This window comes from Bubalus kerabau, chromosome 12, assembly GCF_029407905.1.
Source record: "Bubalus kerabau isolate K-KA32 ecotype Philippines breed swamp buffalo chromosome 12, PCC_UOA_SB_1v2, whole genome shotgun sequence".
NCBI classification, from domain to species: domain Eukaryota; kingdom Metazoa; phylum Chordata; class Mammalia; order Artiodactyla; family Bovidae; genus Bubalus; species Bubalus kerabau.
Genome location: NC_073635.1, coordinates 74,362,668 through 74,390,516, shown reverse-complemented (window position 1 = coordinate 74,390,516; position 27,849 = coordinate 74,362,668). Strand labels below are relative to the sequence as shown.

The following is a 27,849-nucleotide window of genomic DNA, read 5'->3' as shown; positions in this document are numbered from 1 at the left end:
GACAATGTATGGGACACACAGGAATCAGTCCAGGAAGCATGCACTGAAAACGTCAACCCACTTATCAACAGAAACAAGATCACAAGAAGGAAGATGGAAAATCGTCTCATCGGTGCATTTCTTGCAGTGCTGGGCCTCAACCTGAAGATCATCCTCTCACAGGGCTGACTGTTCCCAGCTCTCTGACAGCAGATAGAACAGCTCACACTGATTCCAACACCTTCTGCCCTCACTACGGGGCTTGTAGTATTTATTCTTAGGAACCAGTGTCTATATGACCATCAGCTAAAAGGATCTGCATATGGCTTTCAATTACCACTTTATCTTCAAAATACAATAATGATTGGAAAGTTTGGTCAGGATTTTATAGACTTAGAGGAAATTCTGAACTTTCTACCTAGGAAAAAAACTTCATTGATACAAAGCATAATCAAGTGGGTAGTGAATCAGGAAACTACTTTCCTCAATCACATCTACTACCCTCCACATCTGCTCTGAAAAAAGATGGCAAACCACAGCCCAGAGGTCAAGAACAGCCACCCACCTGGTTCTGAAAATAAAGTTTTATTGGAACACAGCTACAGCCATTTACTGATAAATTATTTTTGCTTGTCTTTGTGCTACAGCAGCAAAGATGAGTAGTTGCAACAGACACAGTATAGCACTCAAAGCCTACAATATTTTATATCTGGATCTTTGCAAAAAAAAAAAGTTTGCTGACTCTTGCTCTAAAGAGACAGAAGTCCACAGGGCACAGAGATGGAAGGACAATGAAAGCCAGTCGGGGAGAAAAGCAGGGGATGATGGGGAAGAGGGGAGCACAGAGGGGATGCTGAAAGGAAGGTGTGGGGGAGGCAGGTGTGAGGGGGACGTGGGGAGGCACAGAGAGAGGGACTGGCCAGCCAGGTCACCTGAGAGGGAGATCAGCCCTCAAAAAGCAGCACACCCCATCCTTAGGAAAAATCTCCAGAAACTTACAGACCTGAGTGCAAATCCTGGTGTGAGTCAAACAGCTCCTGAAATTTCTGTTCAGCTTTGTATGCTCGAATGGTCCAGAGTCCCCAGAGAGAAGATGCTAAGTGGGAAAACACCGGGCTCCGAGCTGGGGGAGCAGAGACAGATACATATCAGAGAAAGTCAGGGAGGCTGGACCCGAGGAAACCACCACCTCCCAGGCTCTGTGGTTACACGTCCTGCCAAAGGGAACCTTCCATGTGACCCTCAAACTCTTGCGCACACCACGCTTCACTTCAATGACCTGGGAGTGAAAGATTCTCTTTGAAACCACCTTTGATCAAATTCAAATTACAGCTAGATTTAGATAAAGCAGTTCTTTACTGGTTCTTTCATCAAGGTCTTCTCATACACACCTCCCTCCAAATTCTTCTGGCATCTCACCAGGTGGGAATTGTTCACCATTTTTAAAAAATATATTGAAGATTTACAACAATGTGTTAGTTTTAGGTATATAGTATAGTCATTCAGTTATTATTTTTTCCTGATTATATCCCCTTATAGGTTATTATACTGAATAAAATTCCTGTGCTTTACAGTAATCCTTGTTTTTTATTTTACATATTAATAGCAGTGTGTCTATTAATCTCATACTTCTAATTTGTTCCTCCCTACCCCCTTTGAAAACCATAAGTTTGTTTTCTATGTCTCTGAGTCTAATTCCATTTTGCATACTGATTCATTTGTATTATTTTTAGATTCCATGTATAAGTGATATCATATTTGTCTTTCTCTGACCTACTTTACTAAGAATAATATTCTCTAGATCCATCCATGTTGCTGCAAATGCAATATTTCATTCTTTTCCATGGGTGAGTAATTACTGTTCACTAATTTTTGAATCAGTAGCATTCTAAAATTTAATTCTCATTAAAGTCCTCACCACCCTGAATTTTGATGAACTACCTGTGTGTTGTCTCCACCTTAGATGAGTAACCTAAGGCCTGGATAAGAGTCAGTACATCCCCATGCTGGACCAGACCCAGACCCAGGACAGGGTGAGACAAGTAAGAGGAGTGGACAGTCTGCCATCTCCCCCATCCTAGGCCTCTCCCTGCACCTGCGCCAGGAGCCTCTGTGCGGGTCATGGAGCACCCAGTGCTGCACCGTCCTTGTGACCACAGGACCCGGCAGATGAGGAGCCTTTGAATGGTCTTGACTTCTGCTCCAGGAACCTGATGGATGTTTTTACAACTGCGCTACTGGATCTCTGAACCATGACACGATCTAACACTTCCACTTTGTACTCTGTTCACGCAAAGAGCTGAAAATGACTCGGTGGGCCTTTGATTATCCAGTTGTGTACCTGTGTTCTCATTCCAGCATCCACACTGCTCTCTCTTCACTCTATTGACTAACTTTTTAGCTTCCTATAACTCTGTGCTTATAAAAGCAACATAAACTAAGATGGAGCTCATGCTCCAAATAATAAAAGTGAGGGACTCTGTTCAGGGCTTTTCTTCAGCCTAGCAGGTGTCCCAACCCACCCCCCAGAACTTGTTCTGGAAGCAGGGTGCTCACAGGCATGATGCAGATGAATTCCAGGGCCCATCACCCTGTCAGAAGGATGGCAAGAGTCCAGCTCCAGAGAGCACAGAAAACTCACTAGAACCAGGCTCTTGTTTCCTGAGCAAATGTTGTGACATCAACACTATTCATTACGGACAAGGCTTCTGAGCAGGAAGCAGATGTGGCTGTTCCCCCAGGGAGAGTCCTGGAGTGAACTCAGCACCTTGGCCTCCCTCACCTGCTTCCCTAGTTAGGAGATCAAAGTGCAGCTGATTCTCTCCAGCAGGGATGGAGGGCAGGGTAGACTTTAGAAACCAGGTGTCATCTCAGCCTTGAACACCTGGGAACCAAACACCCTATCACCTACCTCACCTCATGCCCAAGAGTTACAGGTTGGGAGAATCTGGACCCATGAAAAGTCATCCTGTTTCTCTCAAATCCCATTTAGGGCTGAGCAGGATGCCAGGATGAGTTGCCCAAAGTAACATCTTTTTCCCACAAGCACTGAGTCCACAAGTCCTGAAGCAGACTATGTCACAACCATGGCATAAGCCCACAGTCACAGACACATGTAACCCTAGAGTTCACATGATTGATGCCTGTGTTTCCCACAAGCCTGAGGACACCTGGGGACATACCCCACCAGGACTACAGATCTTTGCCGGCAAGGGGACCCGGGGCTGATAGCCATGCTGCCAGATTATCATTCAAGTCATGTGAGACATGCTAGTTGTGAGTAAGTTCTTGATTCCCTCATGTTCAAGGGTCCAGTGCCTTTGGTCATGGCCAGCAAGTACCTTACAAGCATCGATTCAAGAAATCCTCATGAGAACTCCAGAGACTGAGAGATTAAGAGCATTCACTGCCCAAGATTAACTATTTCAACCCACCTAAGTGATAGATCTGGGTGTGAGACCCAACTTTCTGATTCCCAAGGTTGTGCTTTTAATCACAACAGCAGTGTCTCACACAGAGAATAATCAGGGTGAAGGATACCCATGTGTGATAATGAGCATTTTTCTCCAGACTTTGTTATTATGTTCAGAAAACCCTCAAATCTTACAACAGCCTTTACTGTTACTGCACATCTTATTAAGCACCTGAGGTTGAACCAAGATTCTGGGAATCTAGTGTGAGAACTCCTTAAAACAGCAGACTTAAAGATCCATGGTACTAATACACCTGACACACGCGCTAAGCCTCCCCAATAATGCCTCTGGTAGACACTGCTAGTTAATCCCAGCACATTTCCAGACAGAATTTGGATACAGCTTCCTCATTCAGGCACTGTCAAAAGCAAAAAGTGGACTAGAGAAAGGCAACCAAATGTCATGCTGGTTTTATGCACTTGTCCATGACCGACCATTGCTATGCTGTCTTATGCAAAAATGTGCCCCCCACCAAAACCCCCTTATAATCAGCTGCCAATATGTCATTAAGATGAAAATGTCAGCCTAAGCTTCCAGAGGCAGTTAGGCAGTAGGATCTGAAACTAAATCTCAGGATGTCAGTAATCCTTCAGAGCACAATGCTGAAGCTGATTATGCCTTCTGGCCACAGCAGTCACATGTCCTTTTGGCTGGTGGCTCCAGCAGTAACCTTAAGATATACTGTCACCTGCTCAGTCACTCAATAGTGTCCGACTCTTTGCGACATCATGGACTGTAACCTGTCAGGCTCCTCTGTCCATGGGATTATCCAGGAAAGAATACTGGAGTGGGTTGCCATTTGCTCCTCCAGGAAATCTTCCCAACCCAGGGACTGAACCCATGTATTCTGTGTCTCCTGCATTGGGAGGCAGATTTTTTTTTTTTTTTTTTACCACTGAGCCACCTGGGAAGTCCTAAAATATACTAGAGAAAACAGCAATGTTACTATTTATGGCACAGACCCACCACCTAGAGAGAGAATATAAACAGTTCTAATCAACTGGCCACCACATGTGGTTATCTGGGGTGTGGAAGACGGGGAACCTGGATTGAATTTATTGTCTAGCTTATTGCAGCCTACTAGGGTGCAAGCAAACCCAAATATTCCACAGGTGCCAAAGTACTCAGACTCTCCAGATCAAATATTGAGAAAATACTGTACTTCTTTTTAAAAAAACCCTCAGGAGGTGCCCTTCTCTCCACTTCCATATGGATGGGAAATGGCCCCTCCTCAGGCAAACTCTCTGTCAAGTGTTTGTAATTAAAAAAAAAAAATAACAATTCTACTTTCATTATATTTTTAATATTGATGAAATGTGTGCATTAATAATGGCATAAATTAAATTATTTCATTATCTGTGATTACCTGTAGAATAGAATGATTAATCATAAAATGTGTTTCCATTATTCTATTTTTTTTTTTTTTTTTTTGCTGCACCTTGCAGGTTCTTAGTTCCCTGACCAGGGATTGAAGCTGTGCCCCAGGAACGAAAGCACAGAGTCATACCCACTGGACCACCAGGGAAGTCCCTGCTCCCCATTATTCTGCAACTAGGAATTTGAATGGAGTAATAAACTAAATGCATACTGAACAGATCCCCCTCCTGTGTCCTCCTAAGGGATTATTTTCAGCATCGTTTATATGAATGACTTTGATGAAGGTGGGACCATAAACAGTGTGGAGTCACCCCAAATACTAGTAATGATAAAGAGCAAGCCTGCAAATAACAGGGCTTATCTTTTCAACAGGGCTTCCCTGGTGGCTCAGACAGTAATGAAGCCACCTGCAATGGAGGAGACCTGGGTTCAACCCCTGGGTCAGGAACATCCTCTAGAGAAGGGAATGGCTACCTACTCTAATATTTTAGCCTGGAAAATTCTATGGACAGAGGAGCCTGGTGGGCTGCAGTCCATGGGGTTGCAAAAGTCGGACATGACTGTGTGACTAACATATATTTTTTCAATACATTTAACAACTGCAACTTACTTGAACACGTGAAAAATGTATTTTTCAAATCTATCACTTCTGACACACATTTACTGAGGTCTCCTTTCCTTTTCCTAATTATTTCCTTTCCTTGTCATTTCTGGTAACTTTAGGAGAAGAAAAAAAATCTCTATTTTCCTTCTACATTAGTTCCAACATGATGAAATATTTTTAAGAAAAGTATTTATAGAGTGGATACTCTGTGTTAGGAAGTGTGTCATGAACAAGACAGAAACAGTCTCTGTCCTTGTGCTCACATCCATCCTCCTTGTTCTAAAATGCAAAACTGCAGCTGACCTGCCATCAGTTCCATTTGCCTTAAGGACCACACTGACTCACAGTGGCCAATACGTTCAACCTAATGTTGACTTGGTGAGAAATTTCAGAAGACAAAATCTGCAGAATTCCAGAGGCCTGGTGAATTACGGCATAAATGGAGCCATTCTATATAGCCACCCCAACCTGAGAGCCCTGGTACTCACTTGTACATTCCAGGCGTTTCACATTTCGTGATGTCCTAAAGAAATACCACCGGAGCACAAAGAAAATGATGCCAAGGGGGACCACAGGTATAGCAATCCAAGGAATCGCAGCCACCATCACTCCCACCACGCCAACCACAAGCAGAAATGTCTGAAATAGTGAAAACAGATACAGAGGCCTTCTTATGAAGGATACTTTTCAAATATAAACTGTAACAGTTTGTTCTGTTGGGCTCAAACTCCTTTCCTTGAAAAGACTTGTTGTAACATCAGGGAATGCTTTCCCTTCCAAAGAAATAAAATTATAAGTGGTCCTCATGATATTTAGTGTATGTGCCAAACACGATGATAAGAACTTTTTAGGTATCAGCTCTTGTGATACACTCAGTAGCCCTATGAGGCAGGCATTACTAGTTTTAACAAATGAGAATATTTGAAGTTCAGAGAGTTGAATCCCAAACTATCAGGAGTCAGCAGGTATTATTCGAAAGATGAGGGAGCAGGTATCACAGGTGAGGAATCCAGATGTCTCGGCTATGCATGGAGGGATAAAGAAGTGGTTAATTACAAATTCAGTGTCCATAAAAAGTAGGACAAGACAAAACTTAAATGCTGACCTCTGGAAGTAGGGATTCCTCTTTCTAGATTTTCTATCCATAGCTAATATTTACTGAGTGTTGACTGTGTACAGGGCTATACCTTCAAAACTTCACATGTATTAACTCATTAATCCTCACAATAGCTCTATCTAGTAACAGTATTGTCTCATTTTACAGGAGGAGAGAGTGAAGCTCAGGGAGAGGAAATCAACTTGATGGACACTGCAAAGCCTAAGTCATGAAGCTGGGAAGCCCATGTCATGAGCCTTTATGACATATTTAAGCTTGCCCCCAATATACAGTCATCTTTCTATCATTATACTAAGTATTTAAAATGCCCAAGGCTAATGATTTTGACAACAGCAGATCCCATTTACCAAGTATTTACTGTATGTAAGGCACAGTGCTAAGAATTCCATGAACATTCTCTTAATCATCACATTATCCCGTGAGGTGATTTTATCTTGGGAAATGATCTTGGTCTAAAAAGACAGCAGGTAGAATAGAAAGTGAAATCATTGGTTGACATTGATTTAAAGTATCCATCTTTAGCAGGAAAAGTATACCCTTACTTTTCAGCATCAAGCAATAAGAATGGAATCAACACTTAGGGTCTGCCTGCTATACAGTGGGGTTGGCGGGGGTGGGGGGAGGGATGTGCAGATTTAGTCTGGTCCAAGGCCTCTGAAGTTGGTGATCTCAGTTGGAGACAAATCCATAGTGACCTGCACAAGGCTGAGAGTGCTGGGAAAACACAGGGAAGAATTCAGGAACATTTTCAGACAATTCTAAGAAGAGACTTCGGAGAAGGCAATGGCACCCCACTCCAGGACTCTTGCCTGGAAAATCCCATGGACTGAGGAGCCTGGCAGGCTGCAGTCCATGAAGTTGCTAAGAGTCCGACACGACTGAGCAACTTCACTTTCACTCTTCACTTTCATGCATTGGAGAAGGAAATGGCAACCCACTCCAGTGTTCTTGCCTGGAGAATCCCAGGGACAGGGGAGCCTGGTGGGCTGCCATCTCTGGGGTCGCACAGAGTTGGACACAACTGAAGCTACTTAGCAGCAGCAGCAGCAGCAGCAAGAAGAGACTTATAGCTGAATTTTACAGACTGGTTTAACAAACAGAGTGGCAGGAATAATTTGCAGGCAGCAATTACAACTGATGGAAATTTTGACCAAAAAGGAGCTGGGATGAGAAGGCTGAGATGCTTGTCTGAGTTAACACTGGTTGTTCTGGGTCTTCTCAGCACCAGCACGTGCATCCCATGCTCACCACCCCAGGGCCTCCCCACCTTGTCACCCAGGGCAGCTGGCCCTGGTGTGTCTCTGTGGGATGGGTTATGGGGGTAATGTCTGTGTCACAGAGATTCGGGTTATCATTTCACAACTCTTCCTGATCGGTTTTCTCAGAGTATCTTTACAACCATCTTCTGAATGAGAAAAGCAAAACCTTCATTTCCATTTACAGATATGATATAAAGATGGGATGATAAGTGGTTGTCCTAAGTTTTCCCAGGAAGGACTGCAGGTCAAGGAGAAAGACAGGAGCGGTTTGTACTCAGGGAATCCCAGAGCCACAGCCGCAGGCAGGAGGAGCCTGGAAGGAGGAGGAAACGTCCAGAACTGTGACTCTGTGTCCAGGAGCCCTTGGGAGTCAAACTCTATTATCTGGATGGAGACCCATGTGCTTTTCCTGTTTCTCCCACACCTGCTATGGTATCAAAGTAAAACCCAGAGTGAAGAGGATGGATTCTGAAGGAACACATTCCAGTCATAAGTGGAGAAAGATAGGCCTGACTGACCTCTCTCCTATTAGATCTACAGATGAACAACTGCTTACAGCCACTGCATTAAGTATGCATTCCAACGGCTACAACTTTCACGCTCATGGGGGGCAGGGGGTCCTACCAGCTCCTTCTGTGCCTGGTCTTAAGTCACTTGGCTTGCCATAGTTGGTTGTCAAAAAAACCTGCTAAAATGCCAATAAAAAATCCAAATTACAGCTTTTTTAGCAGACTCACATCATTTGATGGGTAACATTCATCAGTTTCAATAATCTGGCTCTCCCCAGGAGGGCCTGTTAAGACTAAACCCAGTCTGGCAGATAACCTGGGAAGCAGAGTTAAAATAAAAATGAAGGGCTCCACAGGAACTGAGCTAATGCATTTTCCTCAGATACTCATTGCAAACCTATTATTAACGCTCTCAGAGCTCCAAAGTTAGGTCACGTCCTTCAGATTTCCTGTCCCTAAATTCTGAAGCAATTCAAAGAGGATATCTCTAACATCTACTTGTAGGTAATACTATATCCACCCTCACTGTAGACTGAATATTTTATATATATAAACATTGTATGGGTTTACAATTATATGTATGCACATTTATGAAGCTTTTATTGCCAGCTATCTCAAGTCCTTTATAGAAGTTGGCAGAAGGTGAAAATAGTATCTAAGCAAAAAGTCATTTGAGAGAGCAGTTCTCCTGGGTTCCCTTACTCTACTGCTCTCTGCCCGGGTACCCCTTCCCAATAAAATTTCTTGTGCTGTTCTTTGTCAGCACATGTGTCTCCTCGGACAATTCATTTCCGAGTGTTACACAAAAGCCCACTTTCCTGCCCTGGAAAGGGTCCCCCTTCCTGAAACAAATGGAGACTATGGTGGGGTCTCTTCTTCACTGTGATTGACATCCTGGCCACTCGGGGTACTCAGGGATCAGCTTGCCTGCTAACGGATCAGACCCAGTGGCCACAACTGGGACTCTTTCATCCCTTGTCTTCTCCTGACACAGACAACTGGCCATAATGCCCCGACCAGGTAAGGAACAGGAACATTTACTGATTTTTCTCCCCTTCCTTCCCTCTTTCCTCTCCTTAACCCTTCCTATCCTATCCCTTTTTTTCTAGTCCCCTGGTCCTGGATGCAGGAATCTGGTCAAAGGGCCTCAGCCCGAGCTGAGGATTGAAGGCTGATAACCTCCTCTTAGCAGAGAACTCGAATTCTGGTTCTGTTTTGGTCTGTTCTGGTTTCTGGTGGGGCTGAGTTCCAGTCCTCCCTTCTCTGGTGGCCAAGGGTAAAGTCCTGTAATGCCTGTGTATCTGCAGGTGGCAGGAGATGTCTGTAAGGCCACACTTTTCACATCCCTTCTCCTGCCTCCTTCTCCCTCTTCTTTCAACCTGGCTTCCTTTCCTCCCCTTGAAATCTCTAAAGACCTGAGATATTTTCATTTACTTTGTTAGTACTTGGATCTGAAGTTGTGTGTCTCTATAGGAGGTTTTCTGAGAGACTGTAACCTTATATTTAAGGGAGGGTCTGATTAGGACTGACAGGTCTATGTGTGTGTTTTAAACTCTGTGTTCTGTGTTGTGATTTGTGATGGCTATTTTGCTTTGTGTGGCCACCATTCGGTTTAGACCTGTGGCCACTGTGTTAGAACTTGATTTTCATTCCCTGTGTCAACACCAGGGCTCTCAGGAACACTTATCTAGACCATCTTCAACTCCTAAAACTTAGGGAAAAAGGGAATAAGCTTTTAAAAATTTTATTTATTCCAACTGTAATTTATAAGTTAGTGAATTTTATATTGTAATATCCAATTCATGACTAAGTTTAGAAATGAAGCTAGATCTTGTCTTATGTCTGTTTGAATATGTGTATGTCTTAGTATGTCTTTGTCTCTGGATAATATTTTTGAGATTAATTTGTAAATGATCTCTATTTAATTGGCTTAAAGAAAAGTAAGTACTTACAAATCAAATAATGCTAAATTAAACAATGAATTCCAGTTTCATATGAACTGGGAAATATTCAGTATTAAATTAATATCTGGTAACAAAGACATGTCTTTAGAACCATCAATAAGTATAAATACTTCTGTTCCACTTAGATTTACTAGAGGTAAAAAAGACTGTTTTCTGTTACAAATTTGTTAACAAGAAATGTACCTGACTGTGGAACATACTTTAGGGAAACTAAGATGTGTTTTAAGTAGGAGAAGGTATGAAAAAAATTACTGAAAAGAGTTATGCATGATCAAGATTTTCTAAAACTCGATTACCATCAGTTAGATAAGTGGATTTGATTTTCTTAGGAATGACACAGCCATAGGAAAATTGGTTAGAGCCAACTATCCCCAAATGGCGGAGTCAAATTTCACTCAACCACAAGCCTCCATATATATGCCCATTGTGGCATATCAGCAAGCTAAGTGATAGACCCATAGCCTTGACTAAATGTGACAAAATGTTCTAAACCCTTTTGACTGATTTCTTTGACAAAACTTCCTAAATTGAATTCTGTTGAAGTTCCTTTGTCCTCTAGCTAACTTTGGCTTGCTCCAGAGGGCCCCTGAAATATCCCAAAAAGAAATATTAAACTAACTGCATTGATTTGGTTGGTTAATTTACATGGGAAATACTATAAAATGAATCATAAATCCTATCAGGTTGTAATGTCTGGTAAATATTCAGTTAAGTTCAGTTCAATCTTTTAGTCATGTCCAACTCTTTGCAACCCCATGGACTGCAGCATGCCAGGCCTCCCTGTCCATCACCAACTCCCAGAGCTTGCTCAAACTAATGGCCATCGAGTCCGTGATGCCATCCAAACACCTCATCTTCTGTCATCCCCTTCTCCTCCTGCCTTCAATCTTTCCCAGCATCAGGATCTTTAGCAATGAGTCAGTTCTTCCCATCAGGTGGCCAAAGTATTGGAGTTTCAGCTTCAACATCAGTCCTTCCAAAGAATAGTCAGGACTGATTTCCTTTATGATGGACTGGTTGGATCTCCTTGCAGTCCTAGGGACTCTTAAGAGTCTTCTCCAACACCACAATTCAAAAGCATCAATTCTTCAGCAGTCAGCTTTCTTTATAGTCCTACTCTCACATCCATACATGACTACTGGAAAAACCATAGCTTTGACTAGACGGACCTCTATTGGCAGAGTAATGTCTCTGCTTTTTAATATGCTGTCTAGGAAAGTTATTGGTCATAACTTTCCTTCCAAGAAGTAAGCGTCTTTTAATTCCATGGCTGCAGTCACCATCTGCAGTGATTTTGGAGCCCAATAAAATAAAGTCTGTCACTGAAGCAATGGATTGTTGCCCCATCTATTTGCCATGAAGTGATGGGACCAGATGCCATGATCTTCGTTTTCTGAATGTTGAGCTTTAAGCTAACTTTTTCACTCTCCTCTTTCACTTTCATCACGAGGCTCTTTAGTTCTTCTTCACTTTCTGCCATAACGATGGTGTCATCTGCATATTTGAGATTATTGATATTTCTCCCAGCAACCTTGATTCCAGCTCTGCTTCATCCAGCCCAGCATTTCACATGATGTACTCTGCATATAAGTTAAATAAGCAGGGTTACAATATAGCCTTGACATACTCCTTTCCCAATTTGCAGTCTGCTGTTCCATGTCCAGTTCTGTTGCCTTTTGATTTGCATAGATTTCTCAGGAGGCAAGTAAGTTGGCCTGGTTTTCCCATCTCTTGAAGAATTTTCCACAGTTTATTGTGATCCACACAGTCAAAGTTTTTGGCATAATCAATAAAGCAGAAGTAGACTTTGTTCTGGAATTCTCTTTCTTTTTCTATGATCCAACAGATGTTGACAATTTGAGCTCTTGTTCCTCTACCTTCTCGAAATCCAGCTTGAACATCTGGAACTTCAGGGGTCACATACTGTTGAAGCCTGGCTTGTAGAATTTTGAGCATTACTTTGCTAGTGTGTGAGATGAGTGCAACTGTGTGGCAGTTTGAACATTCTTTGTAATTGTCTTTCTTTGGGACTGGAGTGAAAACTGACCTTTTCCAGTCCTGTGGCCACTGCTGAATTATCCAAACTTGCTGGCATATTGAGTGCAGTACTATCACAGTGTCATCTTTTAGGATTTGAAATAGCTCAACAAATTCCATTACCTTCAGTAGCTTTATTTGTAGTGATGCTTCCTAAGGCCCACTTAACTTCACATTCCAGGATGTCTAGCTCTAGGTAAGTGATCACACCATCATGGTTATCTGGGTCATGAAGATTTTTTTGTATAGTTCTTCTGTGTATTCTTACCACCTCTTCTTAGTACTTTGTCTACCAGATCTAATCCCTTGAATATATTTGTCACCTCCATTGTATATCCATAAGGGATTTTAGTTAGGTCAAACCTGAATGGCCTAGTGGTTTTCCCTACTGTCTTCAATTTAAGCCTGAATTTTGCAGTGAGGAGCTCATGATCAGAGTCACAGTCAGCTCCAGGTATTGTTTTTGCTGACTGTATAGAGGTTTTCCATCTTTAGCTGAAAAAGACATAATCTGATTTCAGTATTGATCATTTGGTGATGCCCATAGTTAGAATTGTCCCTTGTGTCGCCAGAGAGCGTGCTTGCTATGACCAGTGTATTCTCTTGACAAAACTCTGTTAGCCTTTGCCCTGCTTCATTTTGTACTCTAAAGGCCAAACTTGCCTGTGACTCCATGTATCTCTTGATTTCCTACTTTTGCATTCCAATTCCCTGTGATGAAAAGGACGATGTTGAATCATTTGCCTTGGGAATGAACTGAAATCATTCTGTCATTTTTGAGTTTGCACCCAAGCACTGCATTTCAGACTCTTGTTGACTATGAGCGTTATTCCATTCCTTCTAAGGGATTCTTGCCTACAGAAACAGATACAATGGTCATCTGAATTAAATTCACCCATTCCCTTCCATTTTAGTTCACTAATTCCTAAGATGTCAGTGTTCACTCTTGCCATCTCCTTTTTGATCACATCCAATTACCTTGATTCATGGACCTAACATTCCAGGTCCCCATGCTATGTTGTTCTTTACAGCATTGGACTTTACTTTCACCAACAGACTCATCCACAACTGAGCATCATTTCCGTTTTGGCCCAGTCACTTCATTCTTTCTGGAACTATTAGTAATTCCCCTCAACTCTTCCCCAGTAGCATATTGGATACTTTCTAACCTGGAGGGCTCATGTTCCGGTGTCACACCTTTTTGCATTTTCATACTGTTCATAGGGTTCTCATGGCAAGAATACTGGAGTGGTTTAGTATTTCCTCCTCCAGTGGACCACATTTTGTCAGAACTCTTCATGATGACATGTCCAGCTTAGGTGGCCCTGCATGGCATGGCTTGTAGCTTCATGAGTTACACAAGCCCCTTCACCAAAATATGGCTGTGATCCATGAAGTGGGAAAGAACATGAAGAGTCAGTTATTTACGCTCAGCCAAGCTGCTGATTTTTTGTTGTTGTTCTTGCTGTTGTTTTTTTCTTTTCCTAAATGAGGGGTGTGTGAAGAAGAAATGTTTTTGCAATTCAGTTTTCCTCAGTAAATTACAGCGCTTTGTTGAGGGCCACTGTGTGCATCTTCTCATGCTCAAAGCAGTCCCAATTTTTTGAAATTTAATGAGTAATTTTTCTAGTATTTTTTATTTATTTTTAATTGAAGAATAATTAAAATAATTAAAATGCCTAACTCTAACTTCCACATCTTACTTTCATTTCACTTGTTTTACTAGTAGGAAGACTTCTAGGAGGAGGTGATTTCAACGAAAAGAACTATACATAATTGAGACTCTTTACTCAATGTTATGTGGGACTTTGGGAAACTGTATGAAACTTACATTAATCTGAAATATTCAGTGCCCAATTGTCAGTTTTGAAAACAACTGATTTTTATTCTGTGAGTCTATACAAGAAAGTGTCCATTAAATTTTTCAAGAATTACAAACTAGAATCTCTGTAATACAAACTGATGAGACGGTATTTATGGGCCTGGAAACTGTGTCTGACAATAACTGTAATGCAACATAATGCCAATGGTCACAAGACAGTTTTTCTCACTTAAAAACACATATGGTGTTTTAAAAACAACTACCCATTACTTAGTGCTCAACATGCATTTAGATGTTATGCAAAGAATAATATTAAAACAACTTCATTTTGTCTTCCCACAACATTTATGGAGTTAGTATTATTTTGTCAATTTTACTGAGAGAAGACTGGCTTTGTTGGGGAAAGACAGGAAGAGGGAGAGCTCAGATTCAAGCTTGGAAAGGGAGACTGCAGGGCTCCCCACACCACTGCACTTTAAAGCTGTTGCCATCATAAATGACTATCAGGTGGAATCACACTACATACATTGATTTTTTATGCTGCTTTCCCTTCATCCATTTTGAAATGGTGAACAGCTCCAATTTGCCTAACAACCATAATGTGACTGAACAGGTGACATATCTGTTATCTGTAAGAGTCAGTGTACAGGATGGTGCACAAACCCATGATCACCCTCTGGTGGGATGTGGTCTCTGAATGACATTGTCTGAGTAGATGTTCTGTCCTGAAGTGTAGACCCACTAGTCAGAACCCAGGGTTTTCTTTAGCCACACTTGGCATCACTATTATAAAATATTAAATAAATTATCTGAGCTATCATTTATGGGAATGAAAAGGAATTAAATGAGGAAAAGTATATGAAATAGACTCTTTAGAAGTAACATAAATGATCAAGAATCATCTAAGGTTTATCATATACACAAAGGAGAAGCAGAACCATCATAAATGAGTTTGAAAACACTCGGCATGAACTAACTCCTTTAAAACAAAATTGAACAACCCTCTTCCAGCCCCTTCCCTTCCCCCTTCTCAGCTGATGATAGAAATACTGGTTCTTACACAGGAACCAGCATCACCTCCAGCCCGACCATCCACAGCAGCAGCCTTCTTTCTCATCTGGGATCAAAGGTCACCTCCTAGAAGCTCTGCCACCTCCTGGACCAGGCTCTGTAACTGCTTCTAGCCTCCACATCCAGTTTGCCTTCCAGGACTTCCTCCACAGAGCTCCCACAATTAGGATTCCAAAGCTATCAAGGGGTGAATCTCTGGATGTCTTCCTTCCCTGGAGGACTGGAGGAGACCCATGAGGGGAGGGCTTCGTGCTTTACTCATCCCTGTGAGTCACCCTTGTACCTCATGGCCTCAATGCTTGTTTGTTGAAGGGAAGGATGGAAGAGAGGGAAAAACCATGAACCATTGCTCATACTCCCCTCCCAGAAACTAAAATCTCAAACAACCAGCAACACCTCCTTAGTTCCTACATTCCAGATGGGCCTCTCTTCTGATTCATTCAAACTCTTTCCAGCCTGTCTTCATCTCTACTCCCTCCATGCCTCCTGGATTTGCAGCCCTTTGCTCTTTAACTCCTCCCACCTGAAATCTGCTCCTCAGGTCATCAGATGCCTCCTGATTTTAAATCAACAAACAGGTTTCCATGGACTCACCTCATTTGCACTGAACAGACCTGTCCTTCCTCGGGTCTGTACCACATCTCCTTCTCTTGTCCTTGCTGTTCATCATGTGTCTTCTGTACTTCCCTTCTCTCTCTGCTTCCTCTCTGAACATCAAGGGTTCCATAAGCTTCTGATCTTAGGTCCTAAAATGCTTCCCTTTCTCTGGGCAATATTGTTATCTTCACAGATTCAGCTACTGCCTCCTCAGTAAGGAAAATACAGGCTCCATGCTCATCCCAGGTCAGTCTCTCAAAGGGGAGACTCTTACTTCTAATGAACTACAGGATGCCTCCACCAAACTTCAAGATAATTGAACTACAAGTGGTAGAAGAGGGACTGGAAAACAGCTTGACTAGAATATTCTCTCCTCTTCAATGAGAATATTCCCTGCTGAAGTCAGGTAGCATCTGCTGCTGCTGCTGCTAAGTTGCTTCAGTCATGTCTGACTCTGTGCGACCCCATAGACAGCAGCCCACAAGGCTCCCCTGTCCCTGGGATTCTCCAGGCAAGAACACTGGAGTGGGTTGCCATTTCCTTCTCCAATGCATGAAAGTGAAAAGTGAAAGTGAAGTCGCTCAGTCGTGTCCGACTCTTCGCGACCCATGAACTGCAGCCTACCAGGCTCCTCCATCCATGGGATTTTCCAGGCAAGAGTACTGTAGCGGGGTGCCATCGCCTTCTCCAAGGTAGCATACATATGTCATCTAAAAATATGTTATGAATTTTGATTATGACAGAATATTCTAAGCACACACTGGAAAACCAACCTTGGCCTAGCTTGCTGTAGCAAAGAAACAGAACCTTTCACAAAATCCTTTCAAAGTAATTCACAGTCACTGTCAACACATGACACTGTTTTAGGAAAACATTGTTTCTGGGGATAAATTATGTAGCTAAATCCAACAGGGCACATTTATAAAATAAGTTTACAGAAGAGAAAGAAAAATAAACATCTTTGCAATAAAAGTTCTCTGCCTCTGAGTCTCAGCTTAGTTCTCATTGGTAACAGTGGAATCCTTGCCCACAGGCTAAGCTATCTGCAGGCAAATGTTCACTGCAGCATTTCTATGTGCAGCTTTTGATACATGCACTTCATTTCCAAAATTAACACTTGGAAAGAAAAAGTAAATTCCCCACATGCTTAATCACTGAAATGGAGACAGAATTAAATAACAGAAAAAAAAAAAACAAAAACAAAAAACAACACTCCATATGAACAACAATACTGAATGTGGGGATGAGATCTAAGATGACTCAACATCATTCCTTAAAACCTCAAGTTCACAGACAAAGGCTGGATAGCGGGTATTCCTGTACGTCTTTCTCTCACTGTCTTTTTTTAAAGACACCTTAAGGCTGAGCAATCAACTTGTGAAAAGAAAATATGCCTACAAAATGAAGGACATTTCCTGAAATGATTTTCATCTAGAGATCTCTTCAAGAAAATTAGAGATACCAAGGGAACATTTCATGCAAAGATGGGCACAATAAAGGATAGAAATGGTATGGACCTAACAGGAGCAGAAGATATTAAGAACAGGTGGCAAGAATACACAAAAGAACTATAGAAAAAAAGATCTTCATGGCTCAGATAACCATGATGGTGTGATCACTCACCTAGAGCCACACATTGCTATGCATAGCTTTTGTCAGGGAACCCTGCCCCTCTGCCTGAATGTTAAAATAAAGTGGCTTTTCCCAGCTCACAGGGAGACAATCTGACTGTCACCACCCGTGAACAGCTGCAGAAAAGAAAAATAAATAAATAAATGAATCTCCTCCTAATTTGCAAGATAAATGGCCTTTTAACTTTATTTCTTCACCTCTTCTCCTCTATGTTCTATCAAAGAACCTGGCATCTGGACCCCAATAAGATGGTTATTTTGAGACATTAGTCTGCCATCTTCTCAGACTGCCAAGTTTCCAAATAAAGTTGCTATTCAGATAATCATGATGGTGTGATCACTCACCAAGAGCCAGACATTCTGGAATGCAAAGTAAAGTGGACCTTAGGAAGCATCACTACAAACAAAGCTAGTGGAGGTGATGGAATTTCTGCTGAGCTAGTTCAACTCCTAAAAGATGATGCTGTGAAAGTGTTGCACTCATATGCCAAAAAATTTGCAAAACTCAGCAGTGGCCACAGGACTGGAAAAGGTCAGTTTTCATTTCAATCCCAAAGAAAGGCAATGCCAAAGAATGTTCAAACTACCGCACAGTTGCTCTAAATTCTCCAAGCCAGACTTCAACATGAAGTACATGAACCATGAACTTCCAGATGTTCAAGCTGGATTTACAAAAGGCAGAGGAACCAGAGATCAAATTGCCAACATCTGGATCATCAAAAAAGCAAGAGAGTTCCAGAAAAACATCTACTTCTGCTTTATTGACTATGCCAAAGCTTTTGACTGTATGGATCACAACAAACTGTGCAAAATTCTTAAGGAGATGGGAACACCAGACCACTTGACCTGCCTCCTGAGAAATCTGTATGCAGGTCAAGAAGCAACAGTTAGAACTGGACATGGAACAACTGACTGGTTTCAAATAGGGAAAGGAGTACATCAAGGCTGTATATTGTCACCCTGCTTATTTAACTTACATGCAGAGTACATCATGAGAAATGCCAGGTTGGATGAAGCACAAACTGAAATCAAGGTTGCAGGAGAAATATCAATAACCTCAGATATGCAGATGACACCACACTTATGGCAGAAAATGAAGAACCAAGACCTCTTGATGAAAGTGAAAGAAGAGAGTGAAAAAAGTTGGCTTAAAACTCAACATTCAGAAAACTAAGATCATGGCATCTGGTCCCATCATTTCATGGCAAATAGATGGGGCAACAGTGGCTGACTTTATATTTTTGGGCTCCAAAGTCACTGCAGATGGTGATTGCAGCCATGATATTAAAAGACTTCTTGGAAGGAAAGTTATGAGCAACCTAGACAGTATATAAAAGAGCAGAGACATTACTTTGTCAACAAAGGGCCATCTAGTCAAGGCTACGGTTTTTCCAGTAGTCATGAATGGATGTGAAAGCTGGACTATAAAGAAAGCTGAGCACAGAAGAACTGATGCTTTTGAACTGTGGTGTTGGAGAAGACTCTTGAGAGTCCCTTGGACTGCAAGGCATATCAAACATGTTCATCCTAAAGGAGATCAGTCCTGGCTGTTCATTGGAAGGACTGATGTTGAAGCTGAAACTCCAATACTTTGGCCATCTGATGCAGAGAGCTGACTCAATTGAAAAGACCCTGATCCTGGGAAAGATTGAGGGCAGGAGAAGAAGGGGACAAAGGAGGATGAGATGGTTGAATGGCATCACCGACTCAATGGACATGAGTTTGAGTAAACTCTGGAAGTTGGTGATGGACAGGCAGGCCTGGCATGCTGCAGTTCATGGGGTCACAAAGAATTGGACACAATTGAGCGACTGAACTGGACTGATTGTCCTTCTTGGAATTCCAAGGTGGCTCAGTGGTAAGAATCTGTCTGCAATGCAGGAGACACAGGAGACAAGAGTTTGATCTCTGGGTCAGGAATATCCCCTGGACAAGGAAATGGCAACCCATTCCAGTATTCTTGCCTGAGAAATCCCATGGATGGAGGAGTCTGGCCAGTTGCAGTCCATTGGGTCACAAAAGAGTTGGACACAACTTAGCAACTAAATAACATTGTTCTTGTTAAAGTATTATTTTCACCCTATTTTTTAACCAATCTTTTCTTTGTAAGTAACCACCCCTGGCTTTATCCAAATACAATGGTGCAGCAAATACTTGTCTCCTGTGGGAATACAATGCATCATGCTCGTGCTCTGTTGTGTCCAACTCTGCAGCCCCATGGACTATAGCCTGCCAGCCTCCTCTGTCCATGGAATTTTCTCAGCAAGACTACTGAAGTGGGTTGCCATTTCCTTCTCCAGGGCATCCTCCCAACCAAGGTATCAAATCCACATCTCTTGCATTGGCAGCTGAATTCTTTACCACTGAGACACCTAGGAAGCCCAATACAATGCATAATTTTGTCAATCTAGGCTGTCTTTCCATGAGTGGTATTATTTCTATATTATGAAATGTGCCCACAGTAAAGGGAATCCACACCAGACACCTGGAAGTCAGAGGGAGAACCACTTACCCAGCATGTCACTGTTTCAGACCAACCTTGACGTGACTGTGTAGACACTCCTGCCTCAGGGGTTACTCATGTTAATTCACCCTCCCAATCAGAACTGCACCTCTTTCACACAAACACAGAATTTACTGAGGATAACAGGACACACTGCCAGGCTGAAAGGCCCACCCTCAGTCCCTGTGAAAAGTCCTTGAGAAACAGGCGCTCTGCTCTTCCCTGTGAGAACTCTGACAGGACTGATACGTTACCTGGATGAAATCAAGAAATATCAGGGGCAGTAACTCATCCATATGCCCAATGTCTTTGGAGAAACGATTCAAAATTCTTCCTGCAAGAACAGGATATGAGAAATTACTCATTTCCTCAGATAGGAACTTTAAGAGAATCAATTCATGAACAAATAAAAACAATATTTTTGAAGAATATGTATTTCAGGTCTTCCCTGGTGGTACAGTGTCCCCATTGTAGGGGGCATGAGTTCAATCCCTGGTCCGGGAAGATTCCAAATGCTGCAGAGCAACTAAGCCTGTGCGCAACAACTACTGAAGCCCATGTGCCTAGAGCCTGAGCTCTGCAACAGAAAAAGCCACCACAATGAGAAGCCAAGTCACTGCAATGAACAGTAACCCTTGCTTGCTGTAACTAGAGAAAGCCCACACACAACAACAAAGACCCAATGCAACTAAAAATAAATAAACATATCTTTAAAAAAATAAAGTATATGTATTAAATATTTAATCAATTGGGCTTCCCTAGGGACTCAGTGCTAAAGGATTCGCCTGCAAAAGCAGGAGACATAAGAGACAGGGGTTCAATCCTTGGGTCAGGAAGATTCCTGGAAGAGGAAATGGCAACCCACTCCAGTATTCTTGCCTGGGAAATCCCATGGACAGAGGAGCCTGGCAGGCTACAGTCCATGGGAATATAAAAGAGTAGGACACGATTTAGCGGTAAAACAACAACAAAGTTAATGTATTACAAATTCTTATGAAATAAGCCAATGTCAGTGACAAAAAGAAAGACAAAATAGGATGATACCTAAAGAGAAACAAAAATGCCACCAAATGGCAGTGGGTGGGGAAGTGAAACTGAGCCCTGATTTTTAAAAGAATTGGGGGATCTTGTGGCAGTATCAGGAAGAGTTGGTGGATTTGAGAATGTTCCCTTCCTTTAGAGCCATCCCATCTAAGGCTCACTCCAAGTGTTAAATCGGTAAATAAACAATTGCAAAATACCTAAGTTAATCCTAATTGTCACAACAATTTTGCTTTAATTATCAAGATTAATTTTGCCAAGTGATATTTTCTAAATAAACATAACTATAACCTCTTTGTAATTTTTTTTCCCTCCAGATGGTGCACAGCACCTCACATTTTGGGAAATTTTGGATTGTGGCCATTTCTAAGTTGTGAGTTTACTACTGGCTTAATAAGTTTCTGTTTTCAGAGGTGTACCAGGTGTGACAAGCACAGACTTACAAATAAGCATCTAAGATCACAGGGATGTAGGCAGGAAAACAGAAATATTACTAAATGACTAAGAATCAGTTATCATTGATTTTATTTGCCTTCTCAGAATCCACAATAATAGTATATCCTTAAGGCTGCAATATGGGGATATGGAAATTTCCAGTAAATATCTGGCATAAATTAAAAATGTCACCTGTCACATCAGTAAACAAAGGATGCTGTAGCCATCAGGACTCAGCAGCCACCCCTGCAAGGCTGGTGCACCCTGAGGAGACTCAGGATGAAAAAGAACAGGACACTGGCCCCAGACAGGGGAGGTGCAAATCAAAGGAACTGTAGCAGGGAGGAGCCAATTTTGACTCCATGCTGGATGTGTTTCTTTGACTGCTGCTGGTCATTGCTTTGGTCAGGGAACCCTGCCCCTCTGTCTGAATGTTAAATGAAAATGGCTTTTTTCAGCTCACAGGGAGACAATCTGACTCTCACCACCTGTGAATGGCTGCAGAAAAGAAAAAAAAAAAGAACAAATACCCTCTTATTGTGCAAGATAAATGGTCTTTTGACTTTACTTCCTCGCCTCCTCTCCTCTCTGTTCTATAAAAGAACCAAGCATCCAAGGTTATTTTGAGACATCAGTCTGCCATCTTCTAAGTCTGCCAAGTTTCCAAATAAAGTCATTTTTCTTTGCATTAACACATCATCTGTTAAGACTTATCAGCATTGTGAGGCAAGCAGAGCGAGCTTGAACTTGGTAACAAGTAATACCACTCTATGTGGTTCTCTCTTCATGCCATCATATTCCAGAAACAAAGACACCATAAGCAATCTATCACAAATTCTACATTTGAAAATAAACACAGGAAAGAATTCAATTTAATATACTACTAAAAGAGTAAAAAACAGATGCCCCTAAACCTTAGGGCCTATCTTTGCTGTACTTACTTGGGCTTCTATTTTCTTGAAGGGATGAAGTTCTGATAATAGACACAGGAGGGGGAGACAAGGTACACACTGTGTATGACTGTTGCTCTAGGATTAGTGACCTTAAAGATTTAAACTTGGTTCCAAATCCTTGAATAATAAATCAGCATCTGGAGATGCCTACAGGTCATCAAGAGCCTGGTTAACAGTGGTCACAAGCACTCAGAGGCTGTGATAACATAAATTATAACTGATAACTGGTAACAGTCCCACTTGATGCTCCCAAATTTACAACTGTAGTTTCCCCATTAGCAGGAAAAGTAGAGCTACTTCACAGCCATAATAGCAACAACTTCCAATCACTTCCTCACTCCAGCTTCATAATAAGATGAGATTGTGTGGGCCTCTGCAGTTTACCATCCTGTTCTCCTCACAGTGCCTGGACTAAAGAACATGTGTTGAATAAATCTGCACAAGATGCTGCACTAAACACTCTTATTTAATCCTCATAACAGTCTTGTGAAACAGAAAGGGCAGCAGTTAATCCCATTTCACAGGAGGGGAAGTTCCCAGACACCATGTAGACATCCTCACTTAGGTTCATTAGGCACTGACCCTGTGCTAAGTGCTGTGAATGTATTAACCTGCTTAATGCCCACAACATCAAGATATTGGTAAGGATGTGAATAGTATCCTCATTTTATAGGTAAGGAAATTGAGACACAGAGAAATTAAATAACTAACATAAGTATTAAAATAACTATAACTGGCTATTACTATTAGTAACTATCTCCAGGACCGAACCCAGGAAGTTGGCTCCCAGAGTCCATACTTATAACCGTGACAACATCCTGCCTGGAGATTTGCCTGCCCAGTAGTATCTACCTACTTTGGCCTTGATTGCACAGCTAGTTGATAGCCAGGCCAAAGCTACTGCTGTCCTCTCTCCAGTCACATCCCTGCCTCATCAGGCCCTGTCAATCATGACCTGCAAAAACAAAGCCACCCAGGGCCTCAGCACAAGTCTAACCAACTGAACAGAGTGGTATGTGTGCTGATGAACTAGCTGTTCATAGAAACCCAGGTCAGGAGGCCACCTTCAGAAGCAAGACAGGTTGAAGGCCTCAGGGTATAGGAACCACTGGAAACCTTCCTAAGTAAGATTGGGAAACCAACCTAAGTAAGAGTGTTTCTTACTTAATAATGAAGATCCTCCTGCTAGATACCACAAGACATCTTTAATGTAATCAAAAGTCCATTGTAAAACTAGAAAGTTAATTTTATTGAAGAGGATGCTTACATTTCACTGATCTTGTATTTTAATTAATTTTACATTACCATTTAGGTGAAACTCGAAATATGAGTGCATGTCAGAGCTCTGTGGTCCCAGAAATGAATGGGCAAAGAAAGAAAGAAACACACAGCCTGTCTTCTGTAGAGACGTTCCTGGAAGATGGTCCTTCCTAGTTAGCTTAACATTATGTAACACAGCCAAAGTTTTAACAACTAGTCAAAAACATTTCAACACATTTTCATCATTTGTTGAGTGTTTCATTGGACTCCTAAATCATCCTGCAAAGTAAACATTCATATATTTTTACAGACATGCATAAATTGGAATAAAGGCTTATATGCTCCTATATTCAGATTTTCTCTGGTAGGAAAAATTATTAGTGAAGATTTTTATAGAAAATGAATAAACATACACAGTGATTTTCTTCCAGGCATCTCTTCCATTTTCAAATATGAAAATGTAAAAAGGCATGTAATGTGTTAACAAGACATATTCATTAAGAAATTTGGTGTCTGACTTACCTATTGGATTTCTATGGAAGAACAATACCCGAGTTCTTAAAATGGTCTCCAACATTATCTTGTGCAAAGTTCGTGAAGAATTAACAAGGATGCAGAATATCAACAGAGACCTTGTGATACCAAAAAGGACAGTGGACACAGTTAACCCTGAAATAAAGAAACATCACTCAGCACAAGATCTCTGTCTGATCCTTAAGCATGCTAAAGCATGGCAGGCAGTTTAAAAAGATACTGTGCATTTTATTCTATAAATAAAATTTGTATAGAGATTTACATATATACAGAATTTAATATATATATATATATATATATAAAGTAGATTCTGTAAGATTTTAATGCTTTCAAAAATACATTTAAAATAAAAATATAAAAATCACTGTTTTCCCCACAACATGGGGGAAAATGTGTAAACTGCAGCTTCATTCTAGGCTTGCCTAATTCAGTTACAAGTTCTAATAAAACTTATAAAACAGATAATTATACAACTAGCTGATCTTCCTTTCTTCACATTTCAAATCTCATTATTTACAACATGTCCCATAATCTGAAAGAAAGGTATGCTTTGGTAAAAATGAAAGTGTTAGTTGCTCAGTCAAGTCATACTCTTTGCAACACCATGGACTGTGGCCCCTAGGCTCTCCTAAGCATGGAATTTTCCAGGCAAGAATACTGGAGTGAGTTGCCATTCCCTTCTCCAATGTTTTGCTACCAGCACATGAATTAACGGGGAAAAGGAGAAATGATCTACCATTTCCTTGTAATTTACAAGGAAATTTACTTCCATGTAAAGTAGCTTTTTAAAAATCTACTATATAACACAGGGAACTCTACTTAATTCTCTGTGGTGACCTAATTGGGAAGGAAATCCAAAAAGAGGATATATGTTCAATGGTTCACTCGGCTGTACAACAGGAACTAACACAACATTGGAAAGCAAGTATAATAAAAATTAATAAAAATTTAAAATATTAAAAATAAATTAGCTACTTCTATGCCCAAGTAGCTATAAAGAGCATGAAAAGACCATGTTAGGTTGCAAGTGGACAATCTCTTAAATAACTGAACTGCAAGAAACTACAAATTATATTTTGACATGAGATAATCTAAATAAAATAAACTAATCTCTCACTATTTAATAGCACCCCAAAGCATTTATAAATAAGCCTAATCATTTAAATTTATGTATTATCAATGATATAAATGAGCACTACTATGCATATAAAAATAAAAATAGCCCTCCAAACACCTCTTCAACTCACAATGCTATATTGAATGGAGATAACTTCAGCAATATATATTCCATCAAGTACTTTTTCCCATTTAGCTGCCATATCAGTGTTATTTAAATACTGAAAGCTGCTTAAGTTCCTGAATTCCACCAACAGGCATTTGCCTTAGCCCACAATCCTATATGAATGTGTAACAGAATCCCTTCCTTCTTTAAGGCCTCATTGTCCACCAATTCAGAAGGTAAACAGCTGGTAGATTCAAACTTCTTATGAAGTGATTAATAAAATAAATACCAAATTCCAATGAGTGGATTTTTACATAACTTACTCTTTGCAGAAAGCTTTCACAAGCATTTCCTGTGAGGATATTTAAATTTTTACTTATTTACAAAAATATATTGGGGTATAGTTACTTTACAATGCTGTGTTAGTTTCTGCTGTTCAATAAAGTAAATCAGCTATATGTATACATATATCCCTTCCCTCTTGGACCTCCCTTGCCCCCATCCCTCTCCTCTAGGTCAGCTCAGAGCACTGAGCTGAGCACCTTGTGCTACATAGCAGCTTCCCACTAGCTATCTGTTTTACACATGGTAGTGTGTATATGTCAATCCTAATCTTTAAATTTATTTCCCTCACCTCCCCATTCCTGCTCTGTGTCCACACATCTATTCTTTACAACTACAACTCTAGTCATCCCCTGCAAATAGGATCATCTGTACCCTTTTTCTAGATTCCATGTTGCTGTTGTTGTTTGTTCAGTCGCCAAGTTGCGTCCAACACTTTGTAACCCCGTTGACTGCAGCACGCCAGGCTTCCCTGTCCCTCACCATTTCCCGGAGTTTGCCCAAGTTCTTGAATTGGTGATGCCATCCAACCAGCTCATCCTCTGTCACCTTCTTGTCCTTCTGCCTTCAACCTTTCCCAGCATCAGGGTCTTTTCCAGTGAGTCAGATGTTTACATCAGGAGGCCAACGTATTGGAGCTTCAGCTTCAGCATCAGTACTTCCAGTGAGTATTTAGGGTAGATTTCCTTTAAGACTGACTGGTTTGATCTCCCTGCTGTCCAAGGGACTCTCAATCTCAAGTCTTCTCTAGCACCACAGTTCTAAAGCATCAATTCTTCAGTGCTCAGCCTTCTTTATTGTCCAGCTCTCACATCCGTGCATGACTACTGGAAAGAACATAGCCTTGAGTATACAGACCTTTGTTGGCAAAGTGATGTTTCTGCTTTTTAACACACTGTAGAGGTTTGTCATAGCTTTCCTGCCAAGAAGCAATTGTCTTCTAATTCCATGGCTGCAGTCACCATCCACGGTGATTTTAGAGCCCAAGAAGAGGAAATCTGTCACTGATCCCACATTTTCCCCTTCTGTTTGCATGAAGTGATGGGACTAGATGCATGATCTTGGTTTTTTTAATATTCAGTTTTAAGTTGGCTTTTTTACCCTCCTTCTTCACCCTCATCAAGAGGCTCTTTAGTTCCTTTTTGCTTTCTGCCATTAGAGTGCTATCACCCACATATCTGAGGTTGATATCTTCCAACAATCTTGATTCTAGCTTGTAAGCATCTACCCCAGCATTTCACAAGATGTGCTTTGTGTATAAGTTAAATAAACAGGGTGACAATAAACAACCTTGTTGTACTCCTTTCTCAATCCTGAACCAATCAGCTGTTCCATACAGGGTTCTAACTGTTGCTTCTTGATCTGCATACAGGTTTTTCAGGAGACAGGTAAGATGGTCTGGCATTCCAATCTTTTTAAGAATTTTCCATAGTTTGTTATGATAAATACAGTCAAAGGCTTTAGCTTAGATAGCAAAACAGAGGCAGATGTTGTTCTGGAATTCCCTTGCTTTCTCTATGACCCAGAAAATTAGTAGTTGTCTTCTGCTTTTCCCCAGTAGCTTATTGGACACCTTCTGACCTGGGGGGCTAGTCTTTTGGTGTCATATCTTTTTGCCTTTTTATGCAGTTCATGGGTTTCTCATGGCTAGTACACTGGAGTGGCTTGCCATTCTCTCCTCCAGGCGATTATATTTTGTCAGAACTCTCCACTATGATCCATCCGTCTTAGGTGGCCCTACATGACATAGCTCATAGTTTTATTGAGTTACACAAGCTCCTTCACCATGATAAGGCAGTGATCCGTGAAGAGGCTAGATTCCGTATGTATGCATTAATACAAGTATTTTCTTTTCTGTTTTTCTTTTTCTGACTTACTTTACTTTGTGTGACAGACTCTAGGTCCATCCACATCTCACAAATGACCCAATTTCATTCCTTTCTGTGGATAAGTAACATTCCAGTGTACACGTGTGTTAGTCGCTCAGTCCTGTCCAATTCTTTGCAACCCCATGGACTGTAGCCTGCCAGGCTCCTCTGTCCATGGAATTCTCCAAGCATGAATACTGGAGTGGGTTGCCACTCCCTTATCCAGGGGCTCCTCCTGACCCAGGGATGAA

General features: G+C 41.3%; 1 protein-coding gene across 1 annotated transcript in view; it reads right to left on the bottom strand.

Annotated features, from left to right (window-relative positions):
* The window catches only part of LOC129624247 (ATP-binding cassette sub-family C member 4-like), a 177,193-nt gene that overhangs the window by 62,815 nt on the left and 86,529 nt on the right, over positions 1–27,849 (bottom strand). The window contains 4 exon segments of the mRNA XM_055541908.1: positions 983–1,102; positions 5,922–6,072; positions 20,198–20,277; positions 24,155–24,301. Coding sequence (XP_055397883.1) covers positions 983–1,102; positions 5,922–6,072; positions 20,198–20,277; positions 24,155–24,301 — 498 coding nt within the window.